General features: G+C 39.3%; 2 protein-coding genes across 12 annotated transcripts in view; both read right to left on the reverse strand.

Moving 5' to 3' along the window:
• On the reverse strand, nucleotides 1–17753 carry LOC107316521 (caspase-8). Of its 6 annotated transcripts, XM_085552734.1 has the most exons (12): nucleotides 10999–11110; nucleotides 9554–9644; nucleotides 8645–8982; nucleotides 8408–8507; nucleotides 7968–8103; nucleotides 7112–7200; nucleotides 6444–6480; nucleotides 6013–6084; nucleotides 4833–4921; nucleotides 3306–3414; nucleotides 2115–2619; nucleotides 1–1410 (listed from the first exon to the last, which is right to left on the reverse strand). In XM_085552734.1, the coding sequence occupies exons 3-12, from the start codon at nucleotides 8956–8958 to the stop codon at nucleotides 1248–1250; spliced, it is 1614 nt and encodes a 537-aa protein (XP_085408860.1). In that variant the 5' UTR covers nucleotides 8959–8982; nucleotides 9554–9644; nucleotides 10999–11110; the 3' UTR covers nucleotides 1–1247. The 6 variants fall into 6 exon arrangements, with proteins under 6 accessions (XP_085408860.1, XP_015723626.2, XP_015723624.2 ...); XM_015868140.2 differs by lacking the exons at nucleotides 9554–9644; nucleotides 10999–11110 and adding an exon at nucleotides 17616–17753; XM_015868138.3 differs by lacking the exon at nucleotides 9554–9644.
• CFLAR (CASP8 and FADD like apoptosis regulator) overlaps nucleotides 11994–22641 on the reverse strand; it is a 21980-nt gene continuing 11332 nt past the window's right edge. For 3 of the 6 annotated variants that reach the window (XR_014948079.1, XR_014948080.1, XR_014948081.1), the window contains exons 9-11: nucleotides 18955–19465; nucleotides 17616–17997; nucleotides 11994–14358 (exon numbers count right to left, since the gene is read on the reverse strand). Coding sequence is in view for 3 of the 6 variants with exons in the window: in XM_015868143.3 (XP_015723629.2) it covers nucleotides 17859–17997; nucleotides 18955–19465 (650 nt within the window). In the remaining 3 variants the exon portion in view is untranslated. Of the gene's footprint in view, nucleotides 17998–18954; nucleotides 19466–22641 lie in introns of all 6 variants that reach the window. The other 3 variants (XM_015868143.3, XM_015868144.3, XM_015868145.3) reach the window with 1 other exon arrangement.

Here is a 22641-nt window from a genome sequence, read left to right on the forward strand (position 1 = left end):
TTTCTCTAACAAAGTAACATTACATTATTTTGGTTAACTCTAAAACATGCTTTGTTAGAAGCTTAATAAAGAGGCTTGTGTCCAATATGAATGCATTTGCTTTAAGAAATCAGAAAATGTAATGTTTCAAGTTAGTCATTCTGATCAATGCATGCACATACAATGCTGAAAATCATCATTTTGTAGTGCTCAACTGTTCCACCCTATCTTTTCTTACAAGTCATGTGGAAATGAGGGTTAACAAAGTTTCACAGAGGGAACACTGTAGCATTTTTTCTACATTTGATTTTGGAAACATCTCCTTGTAGGTGAGGTTCATTTAGCTATTAGAGGGTATCAGTGTGTACTGAGGAACATGTCAGTGATTTCTGTAGTGTAAGGGAAACTGAACCTCTGATTAACCATCTGAGGCAAGCAACGAGTCAGCTGCAGGAGCACAGGTGAAGGTAATTCAGCTGTGCTCCTGGAAGGGTTGGAGCTTGACACCACCTCTCCTAGATCCCATTTAAGGGCTGACTAAATGTAGCATCTCTTTCTGGAGATTGCTGCTTTGTGGAGTTTTTGTGGTGAGCCTCAGTATTGGCAAGCATCCGTCTTGACTGAAAGCCTCAGCACTGGTGAGTCTTTTCTTAGATAATCTTTGGCTAACCATTTACTCTGTGTTTATAACTATACACTTGTATTATTCCAGTTATACAAATAGTTGTAAGTAATTTAAATTAGAAATGAAAGAAATCCTTCTCCACCTACTACTTAAACTTACTCTTCTTTATTCCTAACTTTGCCCTTGCCTTTCTCTGTGAACACAGCTTATGGTTTCAGAGGTAGGTTTAAACATTATTAGTATGCAAAATAAAATTTGATGAGCCTAAACCAGACTGTTAAAATTCTAATTTAGATAAGAAGGAACATATAGAAGGCTTCACATGCAATCCTTATGCTTACTGAAATATGCTTTTACATCTGCAGTCTGTGCCAGTGCAAAAATGTTTAACATCATAGGAACTTGCTTCTCCCAACCTTGAAAACTCTGAATATATAGATGATATAAATAGCTGGCACATGGATTGCGTTAACTGCATCTCTTCCAGATCAGCTTCAAAGTTTCTCTGGCAAGAAAAAAACAAAAAAAAAGGGGCTTTGCCTTGGCACTCAGGAGACCTCAGGAGTCTCAGTAACTGCTTTAAACAGGTGCTGTGAATTGCATTAAAAGAGACATACTGACAAAAGGCTGTATTAAAAAAATTTCAATATTGCCGTGAAGGAGGAGGGCCTCTAGGTATTGGGAATATCAGTTTTCTTCTTAAAGTATATGCTGGCTGGGGCATCTGCTTCCTTGTCCCATAACGGTCAACTCGCCTGCTAACATCTTCATTAACTTCTGTAAGGATGGACAAAATATCTTCACCCCTGCAGACAGAAAGAAAGCAAAAATAAGAAGTGATTTAATACTGAGCATATAGCACAATCTCTCCATGTAACACCTCCCAGATAATCTAGAAGCTACAGTATAAACATTTAAAAGCAAAAAAACCCACTAAAACAAAGTACACTTTTTTTTTTCTTTTCCAAATTTCCTTTCTTTTGATCTCATTGAGACATATTAGAAATGAAAAAGCTTTTCTCTCTGACTTTTAGTGCTTGATCTACTTGTTGGCAGAGGGTTGGAACTTTATGATTTTGAGGTCCCTTTCAACCCAAGCCATTCTATGACTTGACACTGAGTAATGAAAAAGAATGGAGCAAAATATTTTAACTATCTATTTAACTCTTTAACATCTAACTCCTCTTAAGAAATGGATGGCTCCATCTAATATGATACAGATAGGAAATTCAGAGGTTTTGAGGTGTTTTTTTTTTTTGTTTTGTGAGGGTTAGTTCCCCAATAAACTTCACATTGACTTCATTAACACTAAGCTATTACTTAGTAATAATGTAATGTAAATTACATTAATGTAATTTATCAGAGATGATTTATCAAACCAGCAGTTTAACTGATTTTGCCTATTTCAGAACATGGACTAGTGTTACTACTTGAATTTGCCTTTAGATAAAAATAAAAGGGGAAGTTCCTCTCATTTTTTCCTAGAAGAACTAAGTAAATAATTATTTACCTTGGTACCAACAACTGTAGCTTGCTGCACAAGGCCTGAATATACCAAGTACCCTCTTGAACATGCCGGAAAGAGACATATCCATCAATTGTGGCCATGCCTAGGAGAAAATCAGCCTCTTCGGGAATACTTTCAGAAGGAGAAATGCTCTGTTGTATAGAAGAGAAGTCAGGAACTCGTGCATCAGCTTCAACATAGACAGGACGCTGTATGTCTTTACCTTGGCATGCTTGGACAAAGAATAGTTTGGGTTTTTCAGTCAACTGTGGACATTGTTTGGCAGTGAAGTGGGCCATGATCGTGCGGATTGATACGAGCTTCCCATCTTTCCCATATACTGCTCCTGACTCTCCGTGAGATAGAATGCAACAAACAAAGCAGTCCCTACCCTTGTGGTCTTCTGAACGCTGCCATGTTTGCATCAGTTCTTTAATCTGATCGGATGTCTGATCTGTATAAGTCCTCACTTCCAGACCAAGCCATGTGAATACTCTATCCAATTCCCCTATAATTAAAGATTAAAAAGTAAACCATTTTATGGTCATGGTGCAAGCTAATTTTAACTGTAAAAAAAACCTCACATACTGATTCTTCTGCAAATTCATCCTTAAAATATTATCAACTGAAAGTTAATAAAAATTAAATCAGCTCAAATACAGTGACTTCTAGACAAGTTTCAGAAAATATAATGACAATGTACAGTGTACAATCACAAACTGAGTTCTGAATTAAATCTGTAAATTAAGGTGATCTCTTCTGAAACCTTCTTAGAATGTTCTTTTCCAACTGCAGTTTTGATTATTGTAGAGTTTTATCAATAAGAGACAAACAGAATAAAGGGAGCTGTTTCCTTGAGGAGCTCATGAAGCTCATGGAGCTGTTTGCTTGATGAGTTACACATTGTATTATATAAAAGATAATTTATATCTATAATAAAGAATTAAAACTAAGTAAAAAGGAATTCTCAAAATGTTTAAAGAACAATCTAACTTTATGAAAAAATGCAGTGGTTTCTCAGTCTTTAGTGCTTCCTGCAAGGATACACAAGTGATATAACACTTATCAAAAATTTTACTGTTTAAAAAGATGTACTAAAATGCATACAATAAGACACAGAACAATACCAGACAATCAACTTGCATGGGGAAATAGACAGATTAACCTTTCAAAAATCTTACTTCAAGAACTTACAGGCATCTTTATAAGAACCCTTCCTCTCTGGAAGATCACCATCAAATTTAACATTATTAATAACAAGACAAATTCCTCTCTGTGGTCCATCCATTTTGTAACTTGACACCTGTAAAAAGGACAAGAAAAACAGCTTACAGCCTCAGGGACCTTACTCAACACAAGTGATGGATGTGTGATCTCTGGGAGTGATATTTCCTTAACAAGTTTAAAAATTGGTAACCAAAGCATTAGAGGTGTCTAAGACTCCAGATAATTTCTGACAATGTGGAATTCATGATGCCACCTTGTGTGAAGAGGCACAGGTGAAGTCTGAAGCACACTATCACTAAAGTATCGAAGTGCAGAGGAAGGATTTAACAGCTGAGTTGGTGACCTGTACGCAATCCAAACTGGTGTTGGGGTTAGCAGTCTTGCAGTATCAGGAAAAGATTTTAACTTGAAGTGGCAGAGGGTTTACCCTCAAACTTGACAATGTTAGACATCTGATTTGATTTTGTGAGGACTGTTGAGTGCCTACAGTAGGTGGTTCTGGAAAGGGATGCAATGAGAAGAGATCTCACATGTGGATAAACCTGCCACACTAGCAGTTTTGCAGAGACTTAAATTACCACCCTCTTTTAAGAAACAGTGTTTTATAAAAGAAGTCACCAGAACTTCAAATATGATCTCTTCAAATTCAACCACAGATTAAAATTAAGAGTTCCACCATTCTAATTCCTCTCTGCTAACTGGAAAGAACAATGAAAAACACCTGAATTTTGTGCATTTTAGTAGAAGGAAATGAAGACACCACTCCAAAAAGTCCTTCAAGAGTAGCAGACAGTGGTGTTTGCTAGACTGTTATGAACATCAGTTGATGGCACAGAACTTAAACAGGTACAGACAAATGCAGTTACATGCTTCCTCAATATCCGTGCTTATCATAAGGAAAAAGACGCGGGGAGAATTCATCAGTTACTCTGCTATGCAAGCTTAAAGAATACACATACGACTTCTAAAAAGATACCTCACAAAAGGCATCTTTTCCCCTGAACCAAGACCCCTGGTGCATTACATGTCCATGATCACTGAGCATACTTGTCTTCTCTTATCCTTCTTATGCAGTCTTTGCACGCTACCCACTATCTTATTTCAGGGCACCCTGAAGCTTTTTCTAAGCCACATCTAGAGAGATAGAACTGTGAAGATATATTTGTCTTCTCTATTTCTACGTGCACGTTCTGATGCCATCTCCAAAATCTGCAGCTCAAGATTATGCAAGGTGGTTTCCCTGTATCGGGGAGATAATGGTGTGTGCATAGCACCAAAGTAATGTGACAGCTTTGCCTGTACCGTGTCTTTCAATATTGTTAAGTTTCTGACCTCCAAGGTTAGAATGCCCTCCAAAATATTCTGGTTCATCAGACTGCTCAACCAGTTTCATGAGACAGAGAAATCTCACGTGTTGTTGCATGCCACTGCAAGGATGGAGACCTTATATACCTACACGATTCACAAATAATCATTTAAGAGATTATTTCAAACCTTGGGTTCATTTTCTGCTCCACTGAATCCTCCTGACAGCTGCAGGTTCATTTTAGAGAAGACTTGTGTAAGATTAGGTGCCATGTTATCTAGGAAAAAGCAGTATAAATATTTATGAGTATTAATCCAGTACTGGTGTATGTAGCAAAAATGATTTTAATTACAGTACAGCCCATTTTATATTTAAAATGTTGATACATCTAAAGGAATAATTCTTTCTGTATGAGATAGCACTGTCACATACAAGGCATGACGTGTCTGAACATGTCTCCAGTTATTTTATGTATTTTCATGTCAAAGGCAAGGTTTCTGCTTGCATTGGTTTTAGGGATCAAAGGTATTTGTGGCACAATGATAGACTCTAACTGCAATAGCCAAATTGATTTTTCAATTAGAAATATTTAGATATAAAGTGCACCATAAGAAGGATCTGTGTCTGACTACTGATGCTCCCATTACAGAACGCTTTTAGTTCCTGAGTGGTTCATAATAGCTCTGAGATCAAATTTTCAAGCAGCATTCAAAAAAGTTCCAAGTGGAAAACAGCAGGTTGCGCTGTGATACTTTTTAACAGGCCAGTATGTTGTGGAGTTACAAAGATAGCTGTATACATACCATCCACTGTTATTTCCACAGAATCCTTTCAGAGATCTGATCCAAATTGTGATTCACTGCTAATTAATTTATGTTTCCTTTTGAACGTGCTCTCCCCTCCTTCTCGTACCTGTCTTAGGCTACTTAATGCATTCAAAACATCCCACTGTATAACACCTGGTGACTTCCTCAACTGGTAATCTTACTAGCTTTACTTTTCCAGAAAGTCACTGGAAGATGTGCAAACATTAACCGTATATATTATGCTCTCTCTAGTGTATATAGGTGCCAGGAACTAAACCAGTTTTTGTTTGCTTGCTTATTTCTGTCCTCAGACCTTCTATTTTCTGCTTATTTTAACAGCTGTTCTGCAAATATCTGAGAAGAAATCCCAGAGAACTGGCATTCCTGAACTGGAATAGAGAGACATGAAGTCCAGCACATCTTCTCATTTCCTCTATTGAGGTCCCAAAGGTATGGCAGAAAGTGCTACAAGAACTGGTGTGGTCCTTTTAAATAACACATTAAATTTCAGGCAGCAGAGAATAAAAATAGCTTAACACTGAAACCCTAAGAGAAGAGAAACCTTGGCTTCCAGGAATAGAGTTCACTCTTCCAGTAAGTTCCCATGAGCTCCCAGGTTCCTCAACACAATGACCTATACAGCAAAATAAGTTTGAGGTAAAGTCTCACACAAACAAATTAACAGTTAAGTTCAATGAACAGTCACAGTGATCATCTATTCCTTCCTCATATTTAAACAGAGCACTGAAAAAACCACATTAGTTAGTTTCTAGTGAATGACTAACAAAGTGCACGGGATTTGCCAATTTTCACACATTTACATAAGAGCAGAAATCCTTCAGATCTTCTTGTGCAGAAAGCAGAAGACCTTTCCAGGTAAGACAGCAAGTTAAGTGCTTAGCATTAAACTAAATGTTAGAAATTGTTTACAGTAAATAAGTGTATATAAAATTAAATGTAAAACCAACAAAACTGAGTTTTGGAAAGTCTTACCATGGATACTGGGACTGACAAATCTGATTGAGGTCTCCTATTTTTTGAGTGGAGGAAAGCACATGTTAAAATTATTTTACGTACATATATATTTCATAGTGGTTACAGAAAGACAGGCTTATAAACACCGAAGCTTTCTAAGTAGCAGGTAACAAAAATACTGAGTTCCTAAGAGCAGGAAACATAATGAAACTACAGAAGACTTTTTTCACTTACTGCAAATCTCACAGAGCTGCAAACAACCATTTTTTTTTTCATATGGATCAAGAGAAAGAGCAAATTTTTTTTTTTTTTTTCCATTTCCAAATGATCTTTCATTATGGAGATAAATAGTTCAGTAATGATCAGACGAAACCTTAAAAATCTGCAATTCATGCCTCATTCTCTAGAAGGCCTTCTTACATCTCTCTCTCATATTTCTCCTCCTAATGTTATCTTGTTCTCCAATTGCACATGAGCAATAGTAGTTCTTCAGTCTAAACTATCTGATGCTATATGCAGCTGTATTTCTTATATGCAGAACAAATATTCTTGTCCCCTTACTAAATCAAGTGGAAAGGATTAGCGAAACAACAGAGAGCCAACCAAGTATGGTTTCAAAGTGAAGGCAAAGAAAAAACAAACCCCAGACTCTAAAACCCTTGTAGGCAGCGTGTGTTCCAGTGTACCTGAGGGGAATTGAATACTCTGATGTCTGCATTGTTAGATGGTGAAGATTCCTTGATTGGCAGAGTATTCTCCTGCTGAGGCAGAGACACTAAGAAGAGGAAAAAAGGAAAATGAGTGAGAGAAATCACATGCATTTTAGGTAAATCTCTTATCAACGTGCACGTTAGAGCAAATGCAGATCTATACTTAATGAAAAGTGTACTGAAATAGAAAATGACTTTGAAACACACAAAGGAGGCATATGGGACTGGATCTCTTGGAAGTATTGAGTGCCCTCTCACCCATACAGAACATAGCTTTGCACTTCCCAGAATTTGATTGCCATTGCTAAAATAAGTGGAAGTAGAGCCTTTCCCCCAGTATGCTTATAGTCACTCCATGGGACATTAAGTGCAGCAGTGTCACACACTGCAGTACACCAATCACACATTTAATAATTAAAGTTATCACGTATCAGACAAACACACAACTTGCTTTGCCTGCTTACTAGCAAGCAACTGCTTTGTAGCTTTATGCGTTTATGAATCATGGAGTGCCTTTTATAGGATAGTCATAATCATCTCAGTGCTACCCACATAGAAACTGAAAAGTGTGGCACAACTATAAATTTTTAGTTTCTCAGCCAGTTCTGTGCGTGCTGGACTGCTCTGCCTGGCCTCAAACATTTGAGCACATTCCCAATGGGGGATAGTGATGTAATGCAAGTTAGGGACAGTTATGCTGAACATGTGTGTGAAGATACTGAGCAATCCCAATCTAGTAAAGCACACATGGATCTTTCAAGTTGGGTTGCCCAGACCCTCGTAAAGCTTGCTGCATTTTAGCAAGTCCATTCTTTGGCTCTGAATTGCTCACCTTTTGCCATTCTGTAGCAGTTTACTGTTGCCAGGAGATCAGGTGAAACACTTGTAAAGACTTCCTCCAGTGTCTGCACATTGTTCTCAGTTAAAAGACCCTGTTTTTCCAATAAAATCAGCAACTCCAAAGCAGACTGATGAAGAAAATGATAAAATATATTTATTGTTCTTCAGAACTTAAAAACATTTGTTTCAGCTCTGCCTGTCTCAAATAATCCCACTATTGTCTGCTTTGCCTCTTATTAATAGAGTCCAAACAGTCAATTTTACATCACGGGGAGAGGCAGCTTCCTTCTTTCTAACCCTCTGAACACTGACCAGCTTAGTCACACACCATCTTTTCTGCCAAAGACTTCTAACACTTCTCCTCCAATTCCACTCCTGCTCCAACCTTCTTCCCTCCCCTCCATATGCATGTTTGCTTTTCTCCCCACATACAGTAGTTCTACGTCGCTTTGGAAGATGGTTTCTCAGGAGGAATACAATTTCCTGCAGCATCTCATTGGTAATGTTCTCTGACAGTTCATACAGCATCTGCCTGTAAGAGAGACTTAGTGAGACAAAAGTAGAAGGGATGGTGGAGAAACTAAAAGCAATATGAGAAATTAAAGGAAAGGGAACCAGAATGTTATAGATGGCAGTAGTGGAAAGAATAGAATCTCATTACATACTTACCTGTATGGAGACACTTTTCCCTTCTCATGTAGGCGTTCTTGCACTTTCTCCTTGGTGTAGCCAAGTGTACTGAGCAAGGAGTGATATTTAATTCTGTATAACAGTTCAGCTAGCAGGAAAGTGTCTTCCTCATTTAGATAATCTTTGTCTATAAGAAGCTGAAAAATGTCCATTGCTGACTGCACGCTTTCTAGTTTTCTGAAGGTGATCAAGTCAGTACAGAGAAATTTTAATGCTGCTACATCTTCAGCCCCCAGTTTTTCGTCAATGAGCAGGAGCAGCTGACGGAACTGCCACCCATCACTGTCTTCCATGTTGCTGCCGCTGATGATCTCTGCCTGAAAGTCAAATTAAAAGTCGGTAACAATCAAATCTCCAGCAATCCTCATAATTATACATAAGATTTCATCCAATGAGGTTTGAAAGTCCTGAATTCTCTGCAAAAGAGAAGTTTCCTTTTAAATCAATCTGAAACATACGTCCTTCTCCAGACATAAAACTACAGAGATCAAATTTGGCAGGTGCTCTATACAGCTCTGTCTAACTTTGATGTCAGCCCTGTGCTGATCTGAAATCTGTGCTAGATGACCGCAAGAGTTCCTTTATAATCTAAATTCTTTTATTTCTTTCTATCATCTTTAACATTCAGAGCTGCACTTCTTTACACTGTTGGTGGGTGGAAAGAATGCCTGCTTACTTACTGCAACTCAAAGAGAGGAGAATGTAGTGAAACCGTGTATTCCTTGATCTTCTACTAAACTTGCATTTAGTGCAGGAAAGCCTCTGCACAAGCAACTTAATCCTACCGAAGTTTCCAGCAGAGAGCAATCATCCTTTTATGCACTAACTTCTTTTATGCAGCTTATGAAGTTATTATTTGCCTGTGTAATGTCTCTTAGGGAAGCTTACTTAAGAAAGAGCTTCAGTGCCTTTCTTCTGCCCAAACAGGAAGGTAGGCTCCTAGTCTTTTGTTCAGAGCAGCTGGGATGAGCCAAGCTTTCTACATAAGAGAACACATAGAAAAAGCAAGTCAGGGAAGCAGAGCTAGCAAAGAAAAGCTTCCAAATTCAGATTTGTTGAAGCACCTGGGTGGACAGCAGGTCACAAAGGATATCATAGCATCTTGGGAGCACAGAGATTTTTGCTACTTTGTGTTCACAGATAGATATGTAATTCCAAGTCCTGGCACCCAGCTAGGATACAAGTATCATCTACATTTCAAGTAAGAAAGCTGACAGGTTCCAGGAGTCCTGCACACTCCTCCTCAGTGTTGTGAAACTTTCTTCTCTTAAGAAATCAATTACTATCAAATAGGTCTGGATTTCAGCCAGTGATCTGACACATACACCAAAACTGTATCACTTCACAGGAAATCAGACTTCAAATCAATTTAGCCAGGCTACTTCTAAACCTTGTTCTGATGCTCTAATAAGTAAATTTAGCAGAGTAACTTAGGTTAAATTGATTCCTTCCTATGTCAGCAAGCCCATATTAACTAGGTTCAAACTGAATAGTGACTACTCGTAATTTGGAGCCAATGATTTGAAGGAAATCTGATAATAAATCATAGCTTTAGGGGAAGAGGATCAAGTTGTGCACAGCCCAAGCGTACATAATTATTTCATCAACAAGTCAAACTGAAGCAAGACCCAGAACAAATTCCTTCATCTACCTTTACAACAGTTTTCAAGTATGTGCTGCTGCCACTCTGGAACGCCCTTCACTCCAAACACTTTCTGCTTGAGTTGAGAATATCCTCACAGACACTAAACCTGTGCTGAATTTACCAGTTGCCCATTGATCACAAGGCCTGGACCTCCCCCCTAGCAAGACTGGAAGAGGAGACACCACCACTCCATTGCTGGAATCCCCCCACTTGGTTTACAGCTATGGTGTTTTTGGAACCCTCTACCACTTATGCATTTTATAAGCAACACTCAAGGGCCAGGACCTCCTCGCCCCTCAGATTTGTCACGGTTCACCGCACCATTTGCAGCCAGGCCAGCGGGGCACTAACGAGCACAAAACCGACACAAGCAGAAAGGTGGTGGATCTACGTGTTGCAAAATATCCAGAGGGAATATCCAGAAGGATCCAGAAGGAAAAGCACATCGAATAGGCAATGAAGATTATCAAATTACTGTGGTTTTTTTCCTCTTACGTTTTAGAGAACGTAACACTGCCTGACTTAAAGACTGTAAAAGAACGCAAAACCACGCACCGCAGAAGAATGGCAAAGCTCAGCCCGCGGCCCCGCAAACAAGGGCAGCAACCGGCCGCCGGGGGCAGCTGCGCAACAGCGGGAGGAAGGCGTGTTCTTTCGCTCCCCTCCGTTCCAGTTTCTCCTTTCTTACCTCCGGAAGAAATTCGCGCCCGTCCCCGCTCCCGGGGCCGCCGTGCGCCCGGTGCGCTGCGCTGCGCTGCCCGCTCCGTGCCCCACGTGCTGAGTCACAGCGCCGCAGCTCTGCGGGAGGGGCGGAAATGCCCAGGGACGGGGCTGGAAAGCGGGACAAAGCCAACAGGTTGAAGCCGCTGGGGACGCGCGGCGAGCTGCCAGCGTGCGACTCTGCCCCGGAGGGTTCAGCCGCCCTCTCTCCTCCCCGCAGGGTGCGGAGCCGCGTCGCAGTCGGCCTCGGGACTTTTGGAACTCCCCGCCCTGGCCCCAGCCCAGGAAATGTGCTAAATAGTCAGGGAAAAAAAATACGGCGACGATTCCAAGGCGGAGTATAAGAAGCGGGAAGTAACTCTTCAACTACTTTCACTTTCGGTATAAAAACCCTTTTAAAACAGTTTACATTTAAAAAAAAAAAAAAAAAAGGAGCAGAGGCCGAGGTTTTCAGCACACTCAACTTGAGATCAGTGTTTCAATAGGAGACGCCTTCAATGCAACTTCTACGCGCTGCCGCCCCCCGGCCCTTCGCTGCTGGGAGGATGGGAAGCGTGTCCTGCCCAACGCAGCCCTCATACGTAACGTGGTGCCACTGCACACCCCCGGGATCAGCCCTTTGTGCACGTACTGCTGCCCAGCACGCGGCCAGGAGGGGAATTTCCTGTGAAACAAACAGGTTCTCTGGCCGTCTTGCTCTCAGTTCGTTTTTACAGAACCGTGGTAACTCCACAGACACCTTTAGCAAGCACTAAAGGTCTAAAAGAGGCCGAGAATTCCAGGAAGTGCTCTGGGCTGAAGGGAGACCGAAAAATCTCATGCATTTTACTGACGGCAATAACTGAAATTACATTTATGTTTACATTCTTTATATAAATTAAAACCTGAAAATACACTCTCAGGGTGACACAAATAAAAAATAAAGCACACTGACTTGCAGAATCAAACTCCATAACCACAAAGTAGTTATAAAGCAGGTATGTTTAATGAGTGATGCGCATACACCCTGATGCAAGGGGGATTGCTCCATCTCATTCGCACAGCGATAGGAGAAAGCGTGCAACCGCTATAGGCTGAATTAATGCATAATCAATAGTTTGCAGGAATTTGGATACATATTCATTACATTCCTGAGACTTCATTAGCATGCAGTCCCTCCCCCCTTGTGTGTGCGTAGTGAGTTGTGGGGGTGGTCGTGGGATGAAGGCTCATCATCTTCCTCGCTGTAACTTTCGACCCTGCGGCAGGGGCACCCCCCACGCTGGTTCCAGCTTGCTCTGTGGACATCTAATCACCACACTGTTCTTCGGCTGTTCCACCCTTATCTTCATGGCCTTCATCCCCTTGTTTTCTCAGACTTAGTGTCTGCAATTCCCCCTCTCTCTGCCCCCCTTTAACATAAACTAACTGTAATTACCCTTTGCCTTAGGGAGGCCCCCTTTCCTTTTCTGTAGCAAAGTGTTCCCTTTTCATCTATTATGGGGTCCTTTTTCACTCTTCAACACAGAAAGAGGCACAATCCTGAAAATATCCAGAGATAGTTTCAACTTGTTTTTGATGAACACAGAAACTGAGAAAACATTCTTCAGTAATAGCTACAGAGACAAGCTGCCAAATAATTCAGCACAGAAGGTACAGCTTAAATGGAACATAATCACATACACAGCAGACAGACTGCACGTCATCCCCACACAGCCAGCATCCTCTCAGCAATGTCATGCTGCGTGTCAGAAATTTAAAGCTGAGCATATCACAAAAAAATTCTCAGGAAGCATCATATGAAGATTCTGACTCAAATATACATAATGGGAGTCACAGTTACTTCTCATGCAGAGTTGAAGGGGTATCAGACAGGGTTGTATATCCTCAACTGTGAGCACTGTGAAGTTCTTCAGTACAACTTTTTCTGACTCGTGAGCTGGCACTGACTGTAATTAAGGACACAAATATGTAGTGGTATAAAGTAAACTTGATTTAAAGCTCAGAAAAATCATGCTACTCAAGACTGGAGCAAAACACCACAGAAATCTCCTGCGTCAGGTTTACATCTTCTGATCCAATGGGAAAGCATCATCCATATTTGACAATTCTTTTCCCCATTCCACATGTACAACACATATAGAAGTAAACTACATTTGTTTTCCAACTCTCAGAAACCAGAACTGAAACTATGCCATGAGTCCAACAATCTTGCTCTGAGAAGGAGCAGTGCAGGAGCAGAGGAGGTGGAACTTGCTTATCTTTGTTCAACAGCAGGTTCAGAAAACAAGATGTTTTGGCAACCTGTTAAATTCCACCAGCACCTGCCACTTTCTATGTTCCTATGCTAACACAGTTATGATGGATCCAGGATTGTTTTCCCTCTTTTCTTTTGTCTGCTGAATGGAATTCAGCTAGACCATCTGAAATGCATGTAGGTCTTGATGCCCCCTAAGCCCAGCATCCAGTTTCTAGACTCAAATTTTAAATGGACAACAAAGCAAGAACAAAAAGTCCCTACCACATAGATGGAGGGGCACAAAAATCTACTGGAGAGGTTACAGACAACTAATGCCACTATAAAATTCTTGCACATTAGTCCAGGAAATCTATTACTCACTCTTGACTCTTGAGGGAGAAGTGAAGGCAAAAAATACTGCTTAGATGAATGACTGCAGAATGAGAGCTAGTGTGGGTTAAGAATCTGCCGAGGGTCAAGACTTCAGGGTAGAAATCCAGTATCTGATGCCCAAGAATGCTACACAATACAGGACATTGTCCCCAAAACACCTTGGTCATTAGAGGACTGTGATCAATTCCGATCTAAGCAGCCAAACACAAAGAAACTCATTTCTTTATTACAAGGGTTATTTACAGACATCTCCACTGTTTACAAAACAGTGCTTCTTCCTTTGTTTCCTAAGAAAGGGGATAGAGACTACACTACAGCAGAGAATACACCTCAACCTTCAACACAAATACATGCCACAAACTCCCCGGAAACAGAATATATCCTATTGCCAATATTTTACTAAATAGTTGGACTTAGCATCAATCCATAAATAAATAAATAAATAAATAAATGTTTTCAGATTTTGTAATAATAGTCACTGTTATTCTTACTTCCTCTCTGCCTTTTCTCATTTCTCTTTCCAATATTGATGTTGTACATCTCCTCCGTATCTTCTTTTCCTTACGTGTTCTTCTCTTGGTTATCCCTACCACTCCCCTTTTCGTTTCTGCTTGAATTTTCAGTATTTCTTTCCCTCATCTCTCTGTCTCCTCTTGGTTCCATTTTCCCTACATTTGGTGTCTATATGGCAGCAGAAGTACTCATCACTTGAAAAAGCTAGTAAGGAAAATGGGAGAATAATAAAGTTAATTTGTGAAGGAAGTAACACTTATTAATATTGCATACTTACATATGACAATTATGAATCAAACACAATTTACACAGCCACAGAAGAGTCTATATTTTTTTGCCACACCATTTGCACCAGTCACAGTAGGAACTAGTAAGACTCCAAATTTGTCACTTTATAATCCTTCTCTCACTCTATGAAAGGAACATCAACAAGGCAGAATTTCAAAATAACACTTGTGCTGTATTTTATTATAAGTTAGTCAGTTATGAAATATTCAGAGTTAAAAGTGAAGGCTATTTTTATTAACTGTCACATACAATATAGACCCTTCTGTTGATGCAAAGCCCTAACGTTTTCTACTTTTGTGCATGAAATACATCAGAACATATTTTTAAAGACATAAACTATCATTAAAGACAGAAGCAATATAGAATTAGTGTATGAAAAGAGCTGGTTTAACGAGCCCTTTATTTTAAAGTAGAAACTGAAAGGAAGAATTCCCTCTCAAAACTACATTTATTTCCAGACCTATGACAATGAAATCAGATTTAGTATTTTCTACATTAATGCTTACAGTGAACAAGCTTTCACTATCATTTTTCTTCTTATACCCAGGCCTACATAAAATTACGATAACACTGACAATACATGTACCCCTAATTTAAGGTACAGTTAGGAGGATTGTTTTTCAATTCAAAGCCATTAAAATGTTTTCATATACTTATCTTTAAAGGGAAACTACCTTATTAAGTGGAAAGATAATGTTATACACAGGTCTGTAATAGAGCAACATATTTTTCTAATTTGTGCAAACATTCTTCACTACAATCATAGAATCAGCAAGGTTGGAAAAGACCTAAAAGATCATCCAGTCCAACCATTCACCTATTACCAATAGCTCCCACTAAACCATGTCCCTCAACACAACTTCCAGTCGTTCCTTGAATACCCCCAGGGTCAGTGACTCCACCACCTCCCTGGGCAGTCCATTCCAGTGCCTGACCACCCTTTCTGAGAAGTAATATTTCCTAACGTCCAGCTTGAATCTCCCGTGCTGTAGCTTGAAACCTTTCCCTCTAGTTCTATCACTGATTACACGAGAGAAGAGGCCAACTCCCAGCTCACTACAACCTCCCTTCAGGAAGCTATAGAGAGCAATAAGGTCTCCCTTGAGCCTCCTCTCTTCTCCAGGCTGAACATTCCCAGCTCCTTCTGCCTCTCCTCATATGGCCTCAACATGTAACCCCTCACCAGCTTTGTTGCCCTCTTTCTATTTAATGTATCGTGTATTTCATTGTCTGCAATCAATAATAAAAAAGAATACAAAAACAGATCTACAAAATTAAAAAGACAGCAACTAAAGACTTCAAAGTAATGGCATAAAATGTTCTTTATATATATTATACAAAATTGTATATTAATATAAATAAATACAGATTGTGATCTTAACATTTTATATAGATGGCTAAAGAAAGACTGTAAGGTAAAACCTATTCAGTGGATTTCTCCTCAATCAGCAGTTTAGGAACCTCTCAAGCCAGGAAGAAACTGGACCTGTACCATGTAACAAGGAAGGACTTCTGTGAGCTTAATAGTTAGACAGCTACGATGCCAGATAAATGTGACTTTGCTTCCAATTATAGAAGCTACTTGAAAAATCATTTGCTATTTATCTGAATTAATATATAAAAAGATTATTTTAAAAGAAAAAAACAAAACATGGGGTTATCAAAAACGATGTCAATCCAACATCTAGAAGGACAACATAATATTAAGAAATAAAAAGGCATTTTTTCCTACTATAGGAAACTGTAGTAGTATTAAAAGTTTGCAAGCAGGCTATATGAGGGGGGGAGAGAATGCTACAAACTCATCAATAAATTCCAGTATAAGTAATCCAGGTTATACTGTTGCATAACACACAGGTCAGCTGAACTTTTTGTGTTAGGCATATGTTCTACTGAAGGGGAAAAAAAAAAGCTACACTTTTACCACTGCCTTTTTTTGACAGAGTAAACCAACTTAAAAAAACAAAAACAAAACAAAACAAAATCAGTTAATAAACTGATAAACCTTTTCCATAATTAAAAGAGGTGTGTGTGGGAATAATTTCATTTGGTCTTAAGTAGCAGCAGTTGCTACGTTTTGATTCAAATGTGTTAAACTTATAATTTGCCAATTACCCAGTGAATTGCTTTTCAGCATCCGCGGAACACCTGCCAAAATCCCACTATTTATTTTTCTCAGCTACACAAACTACTACAAAACCCTGCCACAAGTGGATTTATGTTGCACAAAACACATCAGACTGTTGGATTAGCATATAATCCTTCTGTGCTATGGATAGTACTGACAATACAAGGTTCTGGTTGAATTAGATCTTAGAATCATAGAATAATAGAATTATAGAATCACCAAGGTTGGAAAAGCCCTAGAAGATCATCCAGTCCAACCGTTCACCTATTACCAATAGCTCCCACTAAACCATGTCCCTCAACACAACATCCAGTCGTTCCTTGAACACCCCCAGGATCAGTGACTCCACCACCTCCCTGGGCAGTCCATTCCAGTGCCTGACCACCCTTTCTGAGAAGTAATATTTCCTAATGTCCAGCCTGAATCTCCCCTGCCGTAGCTTGAAACCATTCCCTCTGGTCCTATCACTAATGACATGAGAGAAGAGGTTGACCCCCAGCTCACTACAACCTCCCTTAAGGAAGTTATAGAGGGCAATAAGATCTCCCCTGAGCCTCCTCTCCTCTCGAGGCTGAACATTCCCAGCTCCTTTTGCCTTTCCTCATATGGCCTGTGCTCCAGACCCCTCACCAGCCTCGTTGCCCTCCTTTGAACACATTTCAGGGCCTCGATGTCTTTCTTGCATTGAGGGGCCCAAATCTTCTAATACACAAAGCAGATGGAATCAAAATTATTTAAAAAGATCACCCCTCTCTTCTGTTTTGCTTAATTCTATGGAGTTATGCTAAGTAAGCATCTTCTCCTGACATGTTTTAAGTGATGAGAAAGTACCCAGTGAATTTCAGTGGTATGCACGCTAAATATGAATGATTTGCGCCGGCTTGTCTTTGTTTTAAGCAACAAAAGAAAAGCCTTGTTCAGTGCACTGATATCAAGAACGTTAAAATACAAACAACCAAACAATAAAAACACAAAACAAACACAACAAAAAAACCCTGGAAAATCCAACAACTGTACAGTTTAGAGCTCTTTCCACACTGTTTACCTGTTGCACTTGCTTGTAAGATCTGTTGTTGTTCTATACAACAGCTGCTGTTACCATCCGGGCTTTCAGTCTTTCATATTAAAATCTACAGTGCCTAAACACTATGAAATGCTTCTAAATACCTGGGTTTGGAAGCAATAGGCACATGTGCTGTAATAATGTCTGAAGTAAAAGTGTGGTTGAAACTGAGCCAGAGGAAGTACTACTCATTAGTTACTTTAGACACGTCCTTTCCAATAGCAGTTAACTGGGAGAGAGAAAAAGTGTTTTCCTCAGTGTGTGCTGGAGCAGAAGTGAGTATTGCTGACTTGGGTCAGTTGTCTTATTCCACTCATAGACTCTTCTGTTCAGTTCCGTATGGATATCTAATATAGAGAGTTTCCTGCAGCAACAGAAGTAAAAGCTTTTTATTAGACAAAGAATCAAGATGCTATTTAAGAATCCACAAGATGGAAGATAACTATAGGCTCAGGGAGGAGAAAGTTTAAAATTTCAGCCTTTATTGCAGAGGTTATGCCTTTAGAACCCAAAGCTGAATATGCATTCTGTAGTTAAATTCAGTGCATCCCAAATCACTGTTGTGATACTGATTTTAACGAAATGATAATCTGTGCTTTCTGTACAACATTTCTGGGCTTGTGAAAAGTACTAAGTATTAACCCACAGCGACACTGAATAACGCTTGCTAGCTCTCGTAGATCAACTGGGCAATGAAAATCTTTGTTGGTAAATTTATATATCCAAGCATATTTGACTTCTGCTCAGATCTCTTTTGATAATCTCTCTGGACAGACTAATGCCTTTGACAGTTTTCATTCACCATCATAAATTGGAAAAATTCATGGCTTCCTAAAGAGTGGGTGAATTATACCTAAATGAAGAACAAAACCCTTCCCTCCCAACTGCCTTTTGTTCCCCTGAGTAAACTCAGACACTGGCATTTTTTTTGCAAGCAAGGCCATTCTTAATAACTGAGAAGACAATCTTCAATTTGACAGGAAGCCAGGTATGCACTTGGTAAGTTGGAGAAGATCGATTTCAAATCCTGCCTAAAGCTCTACAGCACTGATACATTTTACACCCAGGTTCTTCTCTCTTTACTCTACAAATCCCAGTGCCATAACAAACTTATTTTACCCTCTAGAATCTGAAGCTTTGCTCTCAGTCTAGACTGCCTTCCTGTGACATTGTTCCAGGACCATGTATGCTTGTCCTTTAACTTATGACATAGCCTGAAGGCACTTCTCAGGACCAGAAAGGATGAAATTAGGCAGAACTCTTTATCTAAGACTATAGGCTGTCCTAGAAAAAAAAGTTCATTTTTCCTGATTTTATTCACCTTTTATGAGGATTGCGGAGCAGCTCAGCCAGACAACGCAGATAATACGAGGATGGTCTTGGAGATTTTTCTAGTGTAGAAACATCCACCTTGCACTGACTCCAAAAGACATCTGCTACTTGGGGAATAGTGTCTTTCAAGGGCATTTTTGTATTAGAGATTATTTTCTTGTCGTTTCCATCAATTTCCAGACTGGTACATTCTTGCTCATCTTCTGGCACAATGTAGCTCTGAATAAAGAAGAGCTTTGGTTTTCCTCGGAGTTCAGGACATGAATCTGCCATAAAGTATTTCTTTATTTGCTCCAAAGGGAATCCAGTAGAGGTGGGGTCCGTACAGAAGATGCTCTGAGCATTTCCACGGCTGACCAATATGCAAATGAAGCTGTCACAAGTCCTGTGCTTCTGTAACCTTGCAACTTGAAGCAATGTTTCATTCATGGTGGTCATATTTAAGTGTTTGTGACAATGAACATCATAGCCTAAGCCTCTGAAGGTCTCTTCCAACACATCTGAAAAATGCAAGATGCGATTAAATCACAATACCAAGACTCAGTCCATCTTTAAGGGTTACAGAATTTATAATATTTCATTACTAGAAAGAGGGTGCTTATTTCATCACAGTAATTTAAAAAAATCAAGAGTACTTGGTGTTGGTCAAACAGAACATGACATACCATCCTATATGAATGCTGTCTTTTGGTGTGATTTATGCACTTTCTGACAAAGGCATTATTTTGTAGCACGCGATTTTTTCCTAATTCCACAGACTTCAGTGTGCTTTCACTTAGAACCAGTATTCCAAGTTTCTAGGACTTAAAATATCAGGCAGGAGGACATGAGAAAATGCTTCACGTGGAAGATTCTTGATATGAAAAGGCACATGCTGGATAGTAAGGGAAGTCTGTTTCAACTATTTAACTTTTCAAAATTGGTCTGGATTTTATTAGAAAAGTACGTAATTCAACAGTGTTTCACCAGTCAGAAGTGAACCTACTGCATTCATTTATGCTTACTATTATATAAAATAGACTTTAAAGTGATGAGCTCCAAATTGAGAACTGTGACAAGCCAGACAACAAAATGGTATTTTCAGAAATAACTTGCTGAGCAATATCCTAAAAATTAAAACTGTAGACAGCCTATGCATGTCTGTTTTACCCACGTTAACTTTTGCTGCAGGAAAGCGTGCCATGTTCTGAAAAACTACTTGGGATGTTTATTAATATAGAAGTGAAACCAGATCCGTGTTGGTTAAGTTCAAATGTATTTAAGCATTCAGAGAACAAGAAGATTATTATTATTACAAATTATAACCGTAGCATTGAATTCTTAGATAGGAATAATATACACATTGCTCACATGCAGTTTTTGATATTTGTGACAGAACACAACAAGTACCACTTGAATATAAAATGCCTCACAGTCCCAAAAAGCCAGGCTGTCCCCTGACTTCCGAAGTTTAACAATCCCTAATTAGCAAAGGCTTATTAGCAAAATTTCAGAGGTCACCAGCAGCAAAGCAGGAGTTGCACTAGCACACTGCTGCCCTCAAAAAGCACATTGTGATTAATACACATAAGCAACAAATACAGAGTAGAAATACACACTGCACTATAGTGAGGCGATGAACAGGAGCTACATATAGGGTTCTGTTCCAGTCCATTTATTTTGATTAAGTTTTGTACAATATTTCAAAAATACTCTAGACTTGCGTGTTTCTAAGTAGAAAGGGAAGTATCCTTTATTTTAGACAATAAAATATGCTCTGAAAATTCAGGTGGAAGACATGATCAATTCAAAAGATATTTTCACCCTGGAGTAACTCAGTACCATTCAGAAGTTAAGTGCTTGATGAAGCACTTCATCCATTAGAGGGCAGTAGAACATAGACAAAATGACAGTTACAGCAAGGGGAGAGCTCTTAATTTCTTCTCACTACCGGCTGCATAAGCAAAGATGCAAACCTTGGTAGCACCTTAGACCATTGTTAGGGAAACTGTTGATCACAGCCTGAGCCTCTGATTAACCATCTGAGGCAAACGAGGAGTCAGCTGTGGGAGCACAGGTGAAGGTAATTCAGCTGTGCTCCTGGAAGGGATGGAGCTTGACTCCACCTCTCCTAGATCCCATTTAAGGGCTCACCACCATTAAGGTAGCTTTTCTTTCTGGAGATTGCTCCTTTGTGGAGTTTTTTTGGAGAGCCTCAACATTGGTGAGCATCCATCTTGACTGAATGCCTCAGCATTGGTAAGTCTTTTCTTATATCTCTGGCTATTTACTCTATAATTGCAACTATACCCTTATATTATTCCAACTATACAGACCATACATGCACACTAGGAGTCATGATTTAAAATAATCAGCCCATACTATCAGAGCTGATACTAGAGCTTAAAAATTAATCAGAAGTTATGTAAGGCAAGTTTGAGATACAGCATTTTCACTTTGAGGCAAGATAAAATGAGAGATTACGTGCAGCAATCCTAGATCAGCAATAATTCCCCAGCAAACCACCAGGGACTTGTAAGGAATTTCCTTCTTTACATAAAAAAAATACCCTTCTCTTCCTCTGTTTACAACACAAGGATAAAACCTGACTTCCAAACAGAAATTAAAAAGTCAAGAGGAAGCCAATGTCTGCTTTAATAACAACAAGAACAACTGCAGTTTGAACTTCATCATCAGCTGATGAATTCACATAGTTTACACAGAGTATTTTTCATCATTGTGATGCTTGATCTCTTAGAATTTACCATTGATTCAGTTTCCTCGTTTAAATCTTGGGATAGCTGTGGACTTGAATGCACGCCACAGATAATTCCTAACTTCCTCCTTGTCTTTTCCTCTCTCTTTGCTATATTCAGACTTCAGAAGGAGTGTGGCGTGAGAACTCTCTAGTAGTCAACACATTTCCAAAACATACCCTGAAACAAGTTAGATGCCCTGCACCTCTCACAAGCAGTAATCTATGTCAGTGCAAGTCTTGTTTTCTATCATGTTAAAATGCTTGTTTTAATGCTGGTAACTTTAAAAATCTGAGATGCAAACATGGTTTAATTCCTTTTGTGTGTTATACAGATGAATGGAGACAGAGGCACAATAAGGCTTGCTTTGGGTAATTTTGGCACAACAGTAGAAAATCCGCTATTTGCAGGTAAATCTGCTGAACAGATAATCCAATTTTGTCCTTCCGAAATAGCAGGGTTTTCTCATTCATATTTACATTCCCTGTTCTTATGCAAATACTGAAGGGCTCACATGAGCACAAGAACAGCACATTGTGAGTTTTGTGCACGTATTTGTATTTCATTGTAATTACCATATCAAGGGAGTCTATGTTGCTAGTTAAAAAGTTTTGTGCCCTCAAATGATGAGTAGATCTAAATTTATACACCTCTGATTGTGAACTGACATAGTAGTTCCTTCTTTATTACCTGTTTTCTGAAGCATCTGCGCCCTCTCTGCTTTTATACTTACTACTTTTAAAGAACTCAGGCCTGCCATAGCAAAATATTCCTTTTTAATAAACAAGGTCAACACATGCTCACATTCTATTACCAAGAAATCTGAAGAGGTACCTTTGTAAACAAGACTATTTTTAAACTTCATGTCTTCTTCAGCTCCACATACTGCCATTTCTCAGGCAATACTTTTTGCATTTGCTTTAAAGAAACAGAGCTCTTAA

The sequence above is a fragment of the Coturnix japonica genome, chromosome 7, assembly GCF_054131305.1.
Source record: "Coturnix japonica strain WE chromosome 7, WE-NBRP24, whole genome shotgun sequence".
NCBI classification, from domain to species: domain Eukaryota; kingdom Metazoa; phylum Chordata; class Aves; order Galliformes; family Phasianidae; genus Coturnix; species Coturnix japonica.

Coding starts and splice junctions, on each gene's coding strand:
- LOC107316521 (XM_015868140.2), bottom strand. CDS start 8,958: ATGGAAGACAGTGATGGGTGGCAGTTCCGTCAGCTGCTCCTGCTCATT. Junction 6,085..6,443: donor TGTCAGTCCCAGTATCCATG/GTAAGACTTTCC, acceptor TTTGCTGTATAG/GTCATTGTGTTGAGGAACCT. Junction 4,922..6,012: donor CTCTATTCCTGGAAGCCAAG/GTTTCTCTTCTC, acceptor GCTTTTTCCTAG/ATAACATGGCACCTAATCTT.